The following is a 14,024-nucleotide window of genomic DNA, read 5'->3' as shown; positions in this document are numbered from 1 at the left end:
AGATGCTTTCTCTCTGTTGAGAGTTAACAAGTAAGTTTCTTTTGTACTGAATTACAGCTGTGGCAGTTATCTGAATTGGAAAAACATGATGCGATCATAAGACATTTTACTTAAACTCAGAGTTTTAAAAAAAAATTAAAAAAAAAAAAGGGGGCGCCTGGGTGGCGCAGTCGGTTGAGCGTCCGACTTCAGCCAGGTCACGATCTCGCGGTCCATGAGTTCGAGCCCCACGTCAGGCTCTGGGCTGATGGCTCGGAGCCTGGAGCCTGTTTCCGATTCTGTGTCTCTCTCTCTCTCTGCCCCTCCCCTGTTCATGCTCTGTCTCTCTCTGTCCCAAAAAAATAAATAAACGTTGAAAAAAAAAATTAAAAAAAAAAACCTCAGAGTTTTACTTTCCTTAGATTTAAATAAAATGCGTATCCATCATGTACCACATAAAGCTGTTATAGTTTGAGCTAATGGGTGGCGTGTTCGTGCAGATCCGCATGGAAATGTGAGCAAACGAAGCATTATTCATTGACGTTATTTGTATTGTCATTTTTTTTTACCAACCTCTGCCTTTAATTGACGTTATTTATATTGTCATTTTTTTTTACCAACTTCTGTCTTTAATTGACATTATTTGTATTGTCATTTTTTTTTTTTTACCAACTTCTGTCTTTAATCCTGTTTGAAACTTGTTAATAATGAGTTGGTAGCTGGTCTCCCCACTTGTGGCCCCAGTCAGGAAATGAAACAGGTTAACAGTCCCTGAAAACCAGTTTGGAAGAACCAGGTCCTCCAGCTGGCTTTGCTTCTGTACCATAGAAGCAGAGCAGAGCTCCCACTGTTTAAACAACTTAACGGGGCGCAAGGGATGCTCAGGTAGTCTATGATAGCACAAAAATAACAGTTGAACTGTAACATCTTATTTTTTTTCCTCTCTTTCCCCTTCCTTAGCCAACGCTGAAAACTGCAACTATGACTCAGTGGGAGAATCCAACAGCGATCACTTCCAACACTTTCCACCTCCCCCTCCCATCTTGGAGACAAGTTCCTTTGAGTTGGCTTCAAAGAAGCCATCCGAGATCCAGCAGGTGAACAGCCCGGAATTAGGACTTAGCATGGCAGCCCTTCAAATGCAGTTCAGTTCTGCTGAGAGGGAGACGAACGGAGTCCATCCCAGCCATGGAGTAAATGGACTGATTAACGGCAAAGCTAACAGTAATAAATCTCTGCCAACACCAGCTGTCCTCCTTTCACCCACTAAGGAGCCACCACCTCTGCTTGCCAAACCCAAACTGTGAGTATTTCTGCATGGTTTTATAATACTTTCCATACCCCTGCTAAATTGCCTTTCTGGCCAGGGAAAACTTTTTGCCTGGACTCAACTATGTGGCAAGTTGCCTTTTCTGCAGGCAAGCTGTCCCTGGCCGATGTGACCTTGCTAACAAGTGCGGGGGTGTAGGGGTTGGGAGGGATGTCCTTCAGTAATACAAAAGATACCTAAAAATAAGGAAGGTAAGTGAGATGCTTGGTCAAATCTACCTTTTGCTAAAAGCTGTAACTGGTTTCAGCTGTGAAAATATCGGTCCATGGCCTGGCCTTCCAATGTATAGCAAGGATGTAGCCACTCCCCAAAGGGGATGGGAAAGGAGACCTACTTTGAGCTCTCTATTAAAAACACTTCCAAATGTTTTAAATTTAAGAATCAGTAAGGAAATCGGATAGAGATAAGCCTGGGAAGACTGAAAGCTCAGGATGGAAATTCAGTGTGCAGAACCTGGGGAAGGGAACAAAACCAGAGATAACCAGGCTCGTCAGGAAGAAGAGTGCCCCTCACAACGCAACCTACTTGGCTTTGGGATTCCATAGCGCTGCGTATTTCTGTGAATACCATCTTCATATTGGATATCCATTATTTTCTTAGCATGATAAATCTGACATGAGCTGTTTCCGTTGGCACACACAAGCAGAGAGTTGTTATGAATGGAGCCATTACAATGTCAGAGAGAGGCAGAAATCAATTAACTCAATAGGTTCTATCATAGCGTAACAGACCTTGAATTACTGCCCCGATAGGGGTCATTGGAAATGTCAGAGTCCTATAAAATGTACATAAATTCTGTGAGGTCATATTTCCATGAGAATGAATTTGCCAGAATCTAGGAGTTATTCTTTGTTTTTCTGGTACTGAACAGCCTACTCTCTTCTCTCTGTCATCAGCTCATTTGTTAGAAATGTCAGAATGTATAAGATATTTCAATGAGAATATCTTACATGTGTATGTTGCTTTGTTTACTGATTTCATGAACCTTGTTAGACTGATCAACCAGCCAAATGAATGTCTTAAGTTAGCAAATGGGCAGACAGGTTTAGAAAAATAAACTTCTGGACAATCTTGCGTCGCAGTTTCAAAAATCTATCTATTACTACGCCACGCTTAATTTTGCATTTCGTCTAAGTTCGTTTTTCAGGTAGCAAGGCTCCTAGGTTTGTGTGCAGTACTGTGAGAGATACCAGGTAAACATTTAATACCTGTGCTCTAGCTCCCCTGAGATGCCAGACAGGTAGAATGGACTCAAAAGTGACAGCCTTAAAAGAGACTTATACCCTGGTAGCTCCAGCCCATAAAATTAATTGCCGCTGCTGACTCCTTTTATCTTTGTATTTTGAATATGTATTTGTTGTAGTGCTTTTAATGAAATGAGGGACCTGCTGTCTCCAGGGGAAGACTTTTAATGATGAGGACTTGACTTTGCTCTTTGATTAAATGAAGTGTATCGACCATAATGGCTGTCATAAATTGGATATAAATCACAGGCGAGCAAACATGAGGAGCTGTGAACAGGCATTTACAGCCCTTCTTATCTCGGGAGTTTCAGCAGCTCGTCAGCTTGTCGCTCTGCTTTACAGGGATGCTCGTGTGCGTGACGGGGGTGGGCATGTCCACAAAAGAGAACAGTTCTGTGTGGATTAAGAAGATGAGTAGCTTAAGCACAGGTTTGAGGAATGAGACCATGATTTGCTTAGTAGTCAGATTTTCAGTACAATTTAAGTTATAGGAGAAATGGACTTCAGTGTTTAATATCCATATAAAGGGGTTACTCCCCCCTTCATAAGGAAATTCAGGGAAAGGCAGAGTACCTAATCACAAAACCTGGTAGCTTAGAAGTAACGTTACTCGTACCAGGTTTTGCCATTGTGTTTTTTTTCCCAAATTTTTATGTGCTTAAATATATCCTTACAACGTCACTTAATGCTTTTCATATTGTATAATTACCTGCCATTTGCTAGGCAGAAAATAATTTGTGATGACACTTTCAAAATATATATATTTCAAAGTTTTCTTATGAGGTATAATACTTTTGGGGCACCTGGGTGGCTCAGTCGGTTGAGCATCTGACTTTAGCTCAGGTCATCTCATGGTTCGTGGGTTTCAGCCCTGCATCAGGGCTCTGTGCTGACAGCTCAGAGCCTGGAGCCTGTTTCAGATTCTGTGTCTCCCTCTCTCTCTGCCCCTCCCCCACTCGTGCTCTGTCTCCCTCTGTCTCAAAAATAAATAAACATTAAAAAAAATTACATGAGGTATAACAGCTTTTTTTGGATTTGTTTTAATTACAAAGTGAATGCATGCTCAGTGTGCCAATTCAAACAATACAGAAGTAATTAAAGACAAAGTTCATGCTATTTGTTCTTCCTCTTCCATCCCGCCTTTTTCTTTTTTTTTTCAACGTTTTTTTTTTTTTTATTTATCTTTTGGGACAGAGAGAGACAGAGCATGAACGGGGGAGGGGCAGAGAGAGAGGGAGACACAGAATCGGAAACAGGCTCCGAGCCATCAGCCCAGAGCCCGACGCGGGGCTCGAACTCCCGGACCGCGAGATCGTGACCTGGCTGAAGTCGGACGCTTAACCGACTGCGCCACCCAGGCGCCCCGTATCCCGCCTTTTTCAAATAACCAGTGTTACTGGTTTAATCCGGTCTTTCCCTCCTTTATTATCATCATCTTTTTTGAAAAGGTTTTATCGTTGGTTTAAAAGTTGTATCCATTGATAGAGGAATGCTCGATCATTCCATTGAATGACATCTATGAATAACTTAGAATGGCACTGAAGTTATTAACAGTGACTACAGGTAACTACCGAGTAAAATTCTTACATGTGTCTGTCTCTTTTCGTATGTTGGGAAAATGAAATTTTGCCTCTTATGGTTGACAGTGAAAAACTATGCATCACTCTGATCTTTTTCCATTAGCCTGTGATTTTATTCCCTTTTATGAAAGGAGAGGCTTCTACTTTGGGGCTTTATGGCATTTTGTTCTTCTGAATCCTTCGTAACCAAACAAATAGGAAACAATTAGGAGGGGGCAAATAATAGGAATTAAAACATTTACTCTTGTAATATGCTAACCTGGAAATCACCTTTGACCTAACAGACTCCTGAGGAAAGATCATTTTCAAAAAGAAAATCTCTGCATTTTTTCTCTCTGTAGTTCCAGTACTGATCATGAGAAGAAAAAAAAAATCAAAGACTAAAAGGAAAAGATAGAAATGTCATGAATTCTCTTCTTTAGCAAGGTCCAACCACAATCCCTTATTACCCAACAGAAGTCCTCACCAATAGCTTTGCAACCCTCCCAGACCTCCAGCTGAGTCCTTCCCACCCGTACTGAGGGCGAGTTTCCTGGTTTGGTGTCATGTTGGCCTCTACTTCAGTTTCTGCATCTCTCAGTGTCTTTGTCTCAGATACTGTCCCTCAAGTAGAGGTTTAACACAGTTCAATATAGGCTATTCAGTAAGTGCCATATGCTAAGCACGGTGCATTTGTGGCATAACTGACCACTTGCTGTAGGAACAGAAGTGCACTTAGAACACTACACAGGAAAAAGTATCATGCGTGAGAGTTAGTTATGTGACCGAGTGTCTGATACTCATGATCTTCTGTCACAATGCAAAGAAAAGAAGCAACATGGTGCTTAAATCTTATCAGAGAAAAAGAGAAAGGAATAAATATAAACCTAACTTATGAAGTATTTGTTACATTACTTTCCTTGTTCAGAGTGCATCAGATTAGCCTGTTGCCTCCCACTCTCTGCAAATTGTGTCTGAAGGTTCAAAATAAACATAGGGCTCAGTTTGTTAAGAGGAAACAAAATCCCTGCTTCTCTTTATTCCTGCCAAAACATAGTCCTTCAAAGGCATGGATATGCGTGGGATCCCCAGGAATAAACCGTGGAGGGAGACTTGTGAATGCCAAATTTAGTAGGTGATTTGCAAAGCATATAGAAAAGCATGGTCATGTTTTTCCACTGAGCTCACCTCCTAAATTTGACCAAACAATATATGAATAACAGGCTGTTTTCAAATCTCATTTATTTCTTTGTTTTGAATATTCTTCCTCCATCTTGTGGGAGGGAGGTAGAATATAAACTTGTGGAAGAAGCAACATGAGAAGTCAAAAGGGAGATTTCTGAAGGATGAATCAATGGACAAGTCTCTCCAGAAACAGGACAGGTCAGCAGATAAAATGATACACATTTGCCACTCTAATGCCAGTAATATGCACCTTAGCATGAAAAATCATGCCCTTTCTCCTGTATTGCTGATAAAACAAATTCCTAAATGCCAAAAAAAAAAAAAATCCATGCCCTTTGACTGGAAGGATGGCGGTAAGCTGTTTTCAGAATTTTTACATGCTTAATCAACAGCAAAACTAGATAGGGACTTAACTCTCTCTGCACCTGTTCTTCCTGCTTTCTCTTCGCCTAACCTCTAAAGAGAAAACAGCATCATTTCCTATCTGAAAGGGGTAAAATGATTTCAGCCTGAATCAGGCTTTTCGAAATAATTGCATTTCACTACCTTTGTTTATGTCTTTCTTCCTTCTCTCAGTCCCACCCTTAGACCTAATTGTTCTGCACTTCTTGTCTCAAGAGAGGGGCATGTCCTATAAACTTATTCATACTGAAGGTAGTGGGGATTTTATGTGTCACCTCAGTGCAGTTGTGGACTGACAAAGTGAATCTACATCTTTGTAATAATAAGCACTGTGTAAGTCAGACTCCTGTCCTTTGACTGCATGTGCAGGAAGGAGGATGATAGGTTCGAGAGATCGAGGATGAGGAAATAGCAGCCTGTATCCCTGTCTTTATCAGTGATTGAACTGTGCGTGGCTTGCTATATTTGGAAGTTCCTTAAGGTTTCCTCCACACTGCAAGCACAAGTTGTTCCCTTGCCTGGAATGTTCTACTCCCCAGAATGTTCTGCTACTAATAGTTGGCTCCTTTTTGCTTTCAACTCCCAGCTACATGTCACCACCTCCCCTGACCACCCAAACTAAAGCAGCTACCCAGCCATTCTCTAATAAATCATCCACTTTAATTACCACAGAGCATGAAACTCATTCTGATAGCTTCTTGTTGACTTGCTTGTTAGCATGTGTATTGCTTTTGCCCCATTCTTAGAATGTAAGCTTTTTGAGAGTAGGAACCTTGACCTTTTTTCACTGCTTTTTTAACCAGACCTAGATCAGGGCCCAACGAATAGTATGCTCAAAAACATTTTTGAATGAATGAAGCAAAGCTAGACCAACGAAAAGGAAGAGCGAGCTCTCCCACTTTTAGAGCAAGCCTATTTGTTCCACTTAACTTCATACCTAGATACACTGTAAGACTTCTGTTTTCAAGCCTCACCAGTTCCAGAGTTTTCCCACTGTGTCATACTTTTCCAACTGATATCATTCACCTTATAAATGGGATGGTATGAAGAATTAAGTAAAAATCCCATGGAATAGAATTACATTGGAAAAATTCATCCAGCCAAGTTACTCAATTTGGGAACCCTTTTCAACTTCTTCTTCATTTCTCCTGTTGTTTCATTTGATCAACATCTTACTTTAAAACATTATGGAGAAAGTGAGACATTTGGAAGGTCCAGAAGGACATTTTTCCTCTCTGGTACATACTTGCAATGTTTTTTGGCCACAGTACAATCGAACTGCTAGTTCAAGGTGTGTGTACTTGACATGTTAACACCCCCATCAGATGCCAGACTCTTGATGAAAGGCTGAGAGCTTCTGTGCTACTCCCTTCCTGTCCTGTTGATGTTGGACTCCTGCTCCAACTCCACTGTGTGGCTTGGTCAGTATAACTTAGGAAGTTGAACATTTTTCCATCCTTCCACCTCTACTAGTTGGGGTTGAAGAACTCACTATATCACTGACCTCAGAATATAAATGGTTTCTTAGGCTCTATTTTACAAGCCTTACCTTATAGGTTTACGTGCCTGAGCACGTACACACACACACACACACACACACACACACACACACACACACACACAGGCAAGGAGAAGGTCAGCACAACAATTTGAGGCAAACTAAGCAACAAAGGTCAAGGAGATGTAATCATAAAGCAATTGTGAAGACGTCCTTAAGTGTACATAAATGTATTTAAAAATCTAGCACATTTCATCCTCTCATTAATAATTGAGCATCTATAAAGTGTTAGGTAGTGTTGGCTACTGAAGACACAAAGATGAAAAAGACAAAAGCATTGCCTTTGAATAATCTATATAATCTAGTGATCTCTAAGATCATATTGGCAAGCACATACACAAAAATTCTACCCATCTTTTAACATCATGTCAATGTTGTAGACAAATGACGGATTCCTAGATGAATTTCATTGCAATCCAGTTGCCTTCTTTTCCCATTTAATGTTTGGAAGATAAGCCATTCTGCTTTTGATCCTGAAAACTTAATAGGCGTCAGCTTCTGTTTCTGGTTAAGTGATTTTTGTTATCTGCTGAGTCTAGTCAAATAGCAAAGCAGTTTAATAGTGAAAGTGCAAACTACAGAATCAGCTGGGGCTTCAAAATAATATTAGGGCAAAAAAAAAATAGGGCTGAAAGTATTGTTTTAAATTTGTTATAAAATCACATGCTTGCAAACACACACACACTCAGGCTCACACTCACCAAGCACATTGGAGAATGGTGAATAAGGAATGTAGGCAAGATCATGGGCCTACTTCTGAAGCACCTGGCTGTGCACGTAGATACGGGCTCTTCATAAATACAGTATAATGATGACTTTGCATTAACACTGTTGGTGTTGGATCACTTTAAAAACAACCCCTCCCTGAAATGGAAAATTCAATCAAGGAATTTCCTGAAGTGTGAAACTTAACTAAGGAATAACATTTTGATGTATTCTTCCTCATGTTTTTTTTTTTCATGTAAAAATTGGCTCTCAGTGTCACATTCTTAGATATCAGGATAACGGTGCTCTGCTCTGCTAGCGTTTCGGTGAATGTAATGTTTTCATTACACTTACAAAAGGAGGTTGAGTCCTTACTTTTATGGCTAGTCATCTTATTTGGGGTCTAAAATATAGTTGGAGATACTTACAGATACCCCATGTACATTCAAAGTGGTGCTCAACCATCTATAAGAAATACTGTATGTACATTTCAAATATTAGATGCTTTCCATGAAAGAGTAACATGATGGCGTAATATTTCTTTAACATTTGCGTCTCATCTTGTCTCATTATGTGCGAGAGCTCCTTCAGTGATTACAAAGTAAGTTGAAAGAAGTCCCTACTGGGTAGAGGCTTTTTTGAAGAGAGGTGGGCTCAGCTCAGAGATAAGAGGGAGCCACATATGAACAGTATGCCCAGAGATTATGCTGTGGATCTCCTGTCAAAATAGCAATATAGTGTTAAGCCCCAAGAAACTAGAAACAAAATTATATGTGCAGCTTAATATGAACTTTATGAAAAATAAACACCTAAATCAACTAAAATGTGTATTCTGTCTTAGAAGGAAGTACGTCAGAATACTACCAATGGTTCTTTGGTGGAGTTTTGAGCAGGTTATCTTTTCTTGTTAACTAGTCCTGATTTTCCAACTTTCCAACAATAAGGTTTATTATTTTTGTAATTAAACAAAAATAATTGTTTTAAAGGAAATAAGCACTTCCAATTTTGTCTCCTCCATCGTCTCTTCTGCATTTAACCTCAGCTCATTTTTCTCTTCATCATAGATGCTCCCTTCTCCTTAACAGTAACCAAGCTCGATTTTGCACACAGTTGGAAGCAGGATGTTCTGGCATCCAGTGCTCTCGCTTCCCCTCTTGGAGCTCCTCTCTTCTAGAAGCCAGTGACTTCAGGATTCCATATGGGTTTCTAGAACACACCCCGGGAAGCTCTCCACAGACAATGTCCTAAACTCGTAAATGACTTCACTTCTCCATAAACACTCTCTTTAACACCCCCACACCAACCAAAACTTTCCTTCAGTTGCACATTTCAAAAGTGACAGGAATAAAATAATTTTTCACTTTAAAGCTCAAAATAAGCCAGCTATTTTAAAGACCAGCATTTAATGTATAGTCCATACAAGGCCTTGCACAGAAAGTAGGATGAAAATGTTACCCTCAAGAACAGCAGTAAAGGAGAAGAGATGTGGTAAAAGAAAACTGAGATCCCAAGTCAAATAACAATATTATCAGTAAAATATGTGATGAAGGCACCTGCTGAAATAGGAATAATGTTGTGATAACCATGAGATTAAGAAGAGTGAAAAAGTGGGGCGCCCCGGTAGCTCAGTCGGTTAAGCATCTGGCTCTTGGTCTCAGGTCATGACCTCATCGTTTGTGGGATGAAGCCCCACATTGGGCTCTGTGCCAACAGCATGGAGCCTACTTAGGATTCTCTGTTTCCTCTCTCTGTCCCTCCTCTGCTTGCACTCTATCTCCCAAAATAAATAAATTTTTAAAATAGCTTAAAACATAAGAGTGAAAGGGGCACCTGGGTGGCCCAGTTGGTTAGGCAACTGACTTTGGCTCAGGTCATGATCTCGCGGTTTGTGAGTTCGAGCCCTGCGTCGGGCTCTGTGCCGACAGCTCAGAGCCTGGAGCCTGCTTCAGATTCTGTGTCTCCCCCTGTCTCTACCCCTCCCCTGCTCATGCTCTGTGTCTCTCTGTCTCTCAATAATAAATAAACATTAAAAAATAATAAATAAAAAATAAGAGTGAAAAGGCTGAAGAGAACTCTGAGAAGTGATCACAAGTACGTAGAAAGGAATCACGTATTTCTTAGCAAGAATGAAAACCCATACTAGACTCAGTGAGCATGTTCTGTGACTTTCTTTCAGTCATAGACTGTACTCTGAAGGGAGGAGCTGGAACAATGGGGACACTGTAATATTTAATGTTATGATCCTTGAGAAATGTCACTGACATCTATCATTGTTTTAAAAAAAAAAAAAACTCTAGAAAAATTTATTTTTAAAGGGCACCTGGGTGGCTCAGTCAGTTAAGCAGCCAGCTCTTGATTTCGGCTCAGATCGTGATCTCATGGTTCATGAGTTCGAGCCCCACATCGGGTTCCATGCTGACAACACAGAGCCTGCTTGGGATTCTCTCTTTCCCTCTCTCTCTGCCCTTCTGCTCCCTCTCAAAATAATAAACATTTTTTTTAACTCAAAAATTTAAAAAAGAAATCATCACTCAAGCAGTGTGTGGAGTCAGAAGGGAAGGCAGATTAGGCAAATTCAGGACCTTCAGGGGAAAGAGATCTGACTTCAGAAAGTGGAAGTAATCCCAAGAGTGAAAATGACTCAAAGGGAGGGTGAGATGGGAAAATAGGAAAAGGGGACAGTGGTTGTGATCAGAAGACTCTGAAAGTTCAAAACCTTAAGAAAGAACGAACCTTCAAGTGATAAAGGAATTTAACAGATGTCTGTTTAAGTGGAAGTTAAGGTCACAGGAGTAGAGGAAATGAAGTCAAGATGCTAGAAGAACTTAACATGGATGATGGCCAAAGGTGATGGCAGGAAATGAAAGGCTAAATAGTAAAGTCATTGAGAAAAGTGAGGAAATGGCAGAGGTTGTTGGTGAAAAGCAAGGAAGAAAGAGTGATTATGGGTGGAGCACACAAACTTCAATAAAGAAGAGATGCTGGGTGATGATGGCAAAACTGTTCTAAGAATAGCTTTGGGGAACAGGGAGCATGCAGAGCCCTCTGTGCTCAGAGAAGGTCCTGATGAAGTTAGTGACATCATCAAGGAAAGACAGATTTCAGTTAAGGCAAAAGCATTTCTATTTAAAATAGAAACAGAGGATATTGGTTAGAAATAGTCAAAGAAGCCCATAGACAATGGAAGGAATCTGGAGAAGGATCCAGGGGACAGCTGAAGAAGGAAACACCACAAGAGGGCTCTAAGTAGAGGTTTGCATCCAGAGAGGTGAGGTGAGAAAATAAGGCAACAAGAATATCCCAGGGGAGGGGCGCCTGGGTTGCGCAGTCGGTTAAGCGTCCGACTTCAGCCAGGTCACGATCTCGCGGTCCGTGAGTTCGAGCCCCGCTTCGGGCTCTGGGCTGATGGCTCAGAGCCTGGAGCCTGTTTCCGGTTCTGTGTCTCCCTCTCTCTCTGCCCCTCCCCCGTTCATGCTCTGTCTCTCTCTGTCCCAAAAATAAATAAACGTTGAAAAAAAAATTTAAAAAAAAAAGAATATCCCAGGGGATCACTTGCTGTTATTTCATGAAGATTATTTGTAGTTAGAAGTTGATAGAGCCATTTCTAGTATAATTCATACTTCTTTTTAGTGCCCTGTTTATTTCAGTTACATTTCAGCACCATGATCCATTTCAGAGTTCCTAACCTTTTCTATCCAAGGAAGACCTTGAGTTGGGTTTTTATTGAATAAGCCTATTTCCTATATTTGGATATTTTAGAACAATTGTTCTCAATTAATGAGTCTCTGAGCCATATATATTGAATTTCACTTTGTGTCTTCAGTTTCTACTATTGGAGAATTTATTTCCATGCACGTTAGGCTAAAATATGTCAGGTTGCCAATTTTTTACCATTGATTTATTTTTTCTGTGAACGTGTAAGTTTCTCATTCAAACTAATACATCACCTAATGGTGAGAACATTAGTAATAGGGAAGTTTATTTTAGTTGGTTTCTATTACATGTGTAAAAGCAGACTATTCACTTTCTCAACAAACCTAAGAATGACTGCGTCCTTACTTGAGTACAGTTATGACTATACAAACCTTGTGGATAACACTGGAATTGATGCAGATTTTTGAAAACCTTTTCCATATGTGGCAAGGAATTAGGTATTCTTTCATTTGGTTTTAAGAATAATTCATACATTAAACTAATTTAACAAAATATGCAGATTTTCATGAAACGAGGTGGCTGGATATATCACATACAAAATTGAGCACGTAAATTTGCTTCATTGTTCAAAAGAAAACTGTACATTAATTGTAGAGTCTCGAACTCTGCTGAACTAGGTTCGTGTCTTCTGACCTCTGGATGTGAAGGTTCCCACTGGTGTGATACTGCCTCCTCTGTTTATGAAGGCTTTTGTTAGTATATATGTTGATTGTAGGGGCACCTGGGTAGCTCAGTCGGTTGAGCTTTGACTTTGGCTTGGGTCATGTCCTTGCAGTTCGTGAGTTCAAGGCCTGCATCGGGCTCTGTGCTGACAACTCAGAGACTGGAGCCTGTTTTAGATTCTGTGTCTCCTTCTCTCTCGGTCCCTTCCTGGCTCACACTCTATCTGTCTGAAAAATTAACATCAAAACAAAATTTTTTTAAGTACACACGTTGATTGTAAAGGTTTTTGATGACGCTCAGCGAAATACCTTAGGAAATATATCCATCTATTTAATTTCTGCATCCACATTCCCACTGTGTTTTCTCTACCCCATCTCAATTCAGAAACCTTAGAAATGTATTTGCTCTGTGCCCTCCTCCATTCCACAATGATCTTTACATCTGTTTTTTTATTTAAGTTGAATGATGTATGTGTCTACAGTAGGTAGTGAGGGACTCCGGCTGCAAGCCTCCTGATATGAGGCTAGTAAAACCGTGGAATCACTAACATTACCATCCAAATATTTTTGCTTCATTATATATGTCAGGAACCAAAAAGAGTAGGTGCAGCTATCTGGTATTCTTTTTCTTCAAAAGAGTTTGTAAATAGGTCAAATATGGGTAATTACATGCCTCAGCTATAATTTTAAACTTGCTGCTTTCCTAGTAATTGCCATTAAATGTGAAGGTTGTGAAAGATTTTTGGAAAGACCGCAAAATATTTTCTTGTCCTTGTTTTTTTCTTTGTTGAAATAGTTCATATGCCATCTGGTTTCAGGAATGTATCATTAAATGCAATGTTTATAGCAAAAAAAAAAAAAAGCCATAAAAGATGGCCTCAGTACAAAGCACTGAAAAGTAAAAACGTCTTTTCTTCTCTGTACTTTCTAAAACAGAGTTTATAGTTTGGACTTCCAAATACTTTTAGCCACAGAGGTGAATCCTTGCTCCGGATGACTGTGTTTTCATGTCTTGTGCCCTCCTTTCCTTCATAGCTCTTGCTTTCTTCAAAGGGCATCCTTTAAAAGAAATGCGAAATGTTCACATTTATTTGTATTCTACCACAAAGCAACTTTTCACATAGAGGAGAGGATTATTCATGATGAAGCATTCTGGAATAACATCAAGAGTTTCACTGCATGTTTGTTCTAATTATTCTACCATTAGAAAGCAGAATTATATTTAGTTGTGTCATTAAATTTTTCTTATACTAAGCAGCTGCCTTATTAGAGAGAAATAAAGAATTTTTTGTTTTTACCAAAAATTGGCAGAGGTTTCTAAAAGCAACTGGATGGCTCCAGAACATCCCTTTACTTGAGGGACCCCGTCCCCATTTCACCATGCTATTAGCTGGAGAGAAATTTGTATGTTGTTATTTTGCATCATAACTAATGAACAAAAGCTGTTGACTCTACAGTTCTGCCTGGTGCTATCCTATAAGCGGCAGTTCTGCGTTTGCTTTGTATCTGGTGCTGTAGCTGATCTGCTGTCTTCTCATACGGGAAGATCTTGGAGTAGATGAAATGCAGGCAGGCAAATAAGCAGACTTGAACCTAGGTCCAGCTCAGGCATCAAACATAGACATCTGGATTTGGATGGAGTGAGGAGAATGCAAAGGGTCCATGCTAGTGGGAGACATCTGAGAA

At 40.1% G+C, this 14,024-nt stretch overlaps 1 protein-coding gene across 2 annotated transcripts in view; it reads left to right on the top strand.

The window, feature by feature from the left end:
• PALLD (palladin, cytoskeletal associated protein) overlaps positions 1-14,024 on the top strand; it is a 397,583-nt gene that overhangs the window by 193,447 nt on the left and 190,112 nt on the right. For both annotated transcript variants that reach the window (XM_047855047.1, XM_047855048.1), the window contains exon 9: positions 940-1,282. In XM_047855047.1, coding sequence (XP_047711003.1) covers positions 940-1,282 — 343 coding nt within the window. The remainder of the gene's footprint in view (positions 1-939; positions 1,283-14,024) is intronic.

This window comes from Prionailurus viverrinus, chromosome B1 (assembly GCF_022837055.1).
Source record: "Prionailurus viverrinus isolate Anna chromosome B1, UM_Priviv_1.0, whole genome shotgun sequence".
NCBI lineage: Eukaryota > Metazoa > Chordata > Mammalia > Carnivora > Felidae > Prionailurus > Prionailurus viverrinus.
The sequence above is the reverse complement of the archived record's forward strand: the minus strand, read 5'-3'. Positions and strand labels throughout refer to the sequence as shown.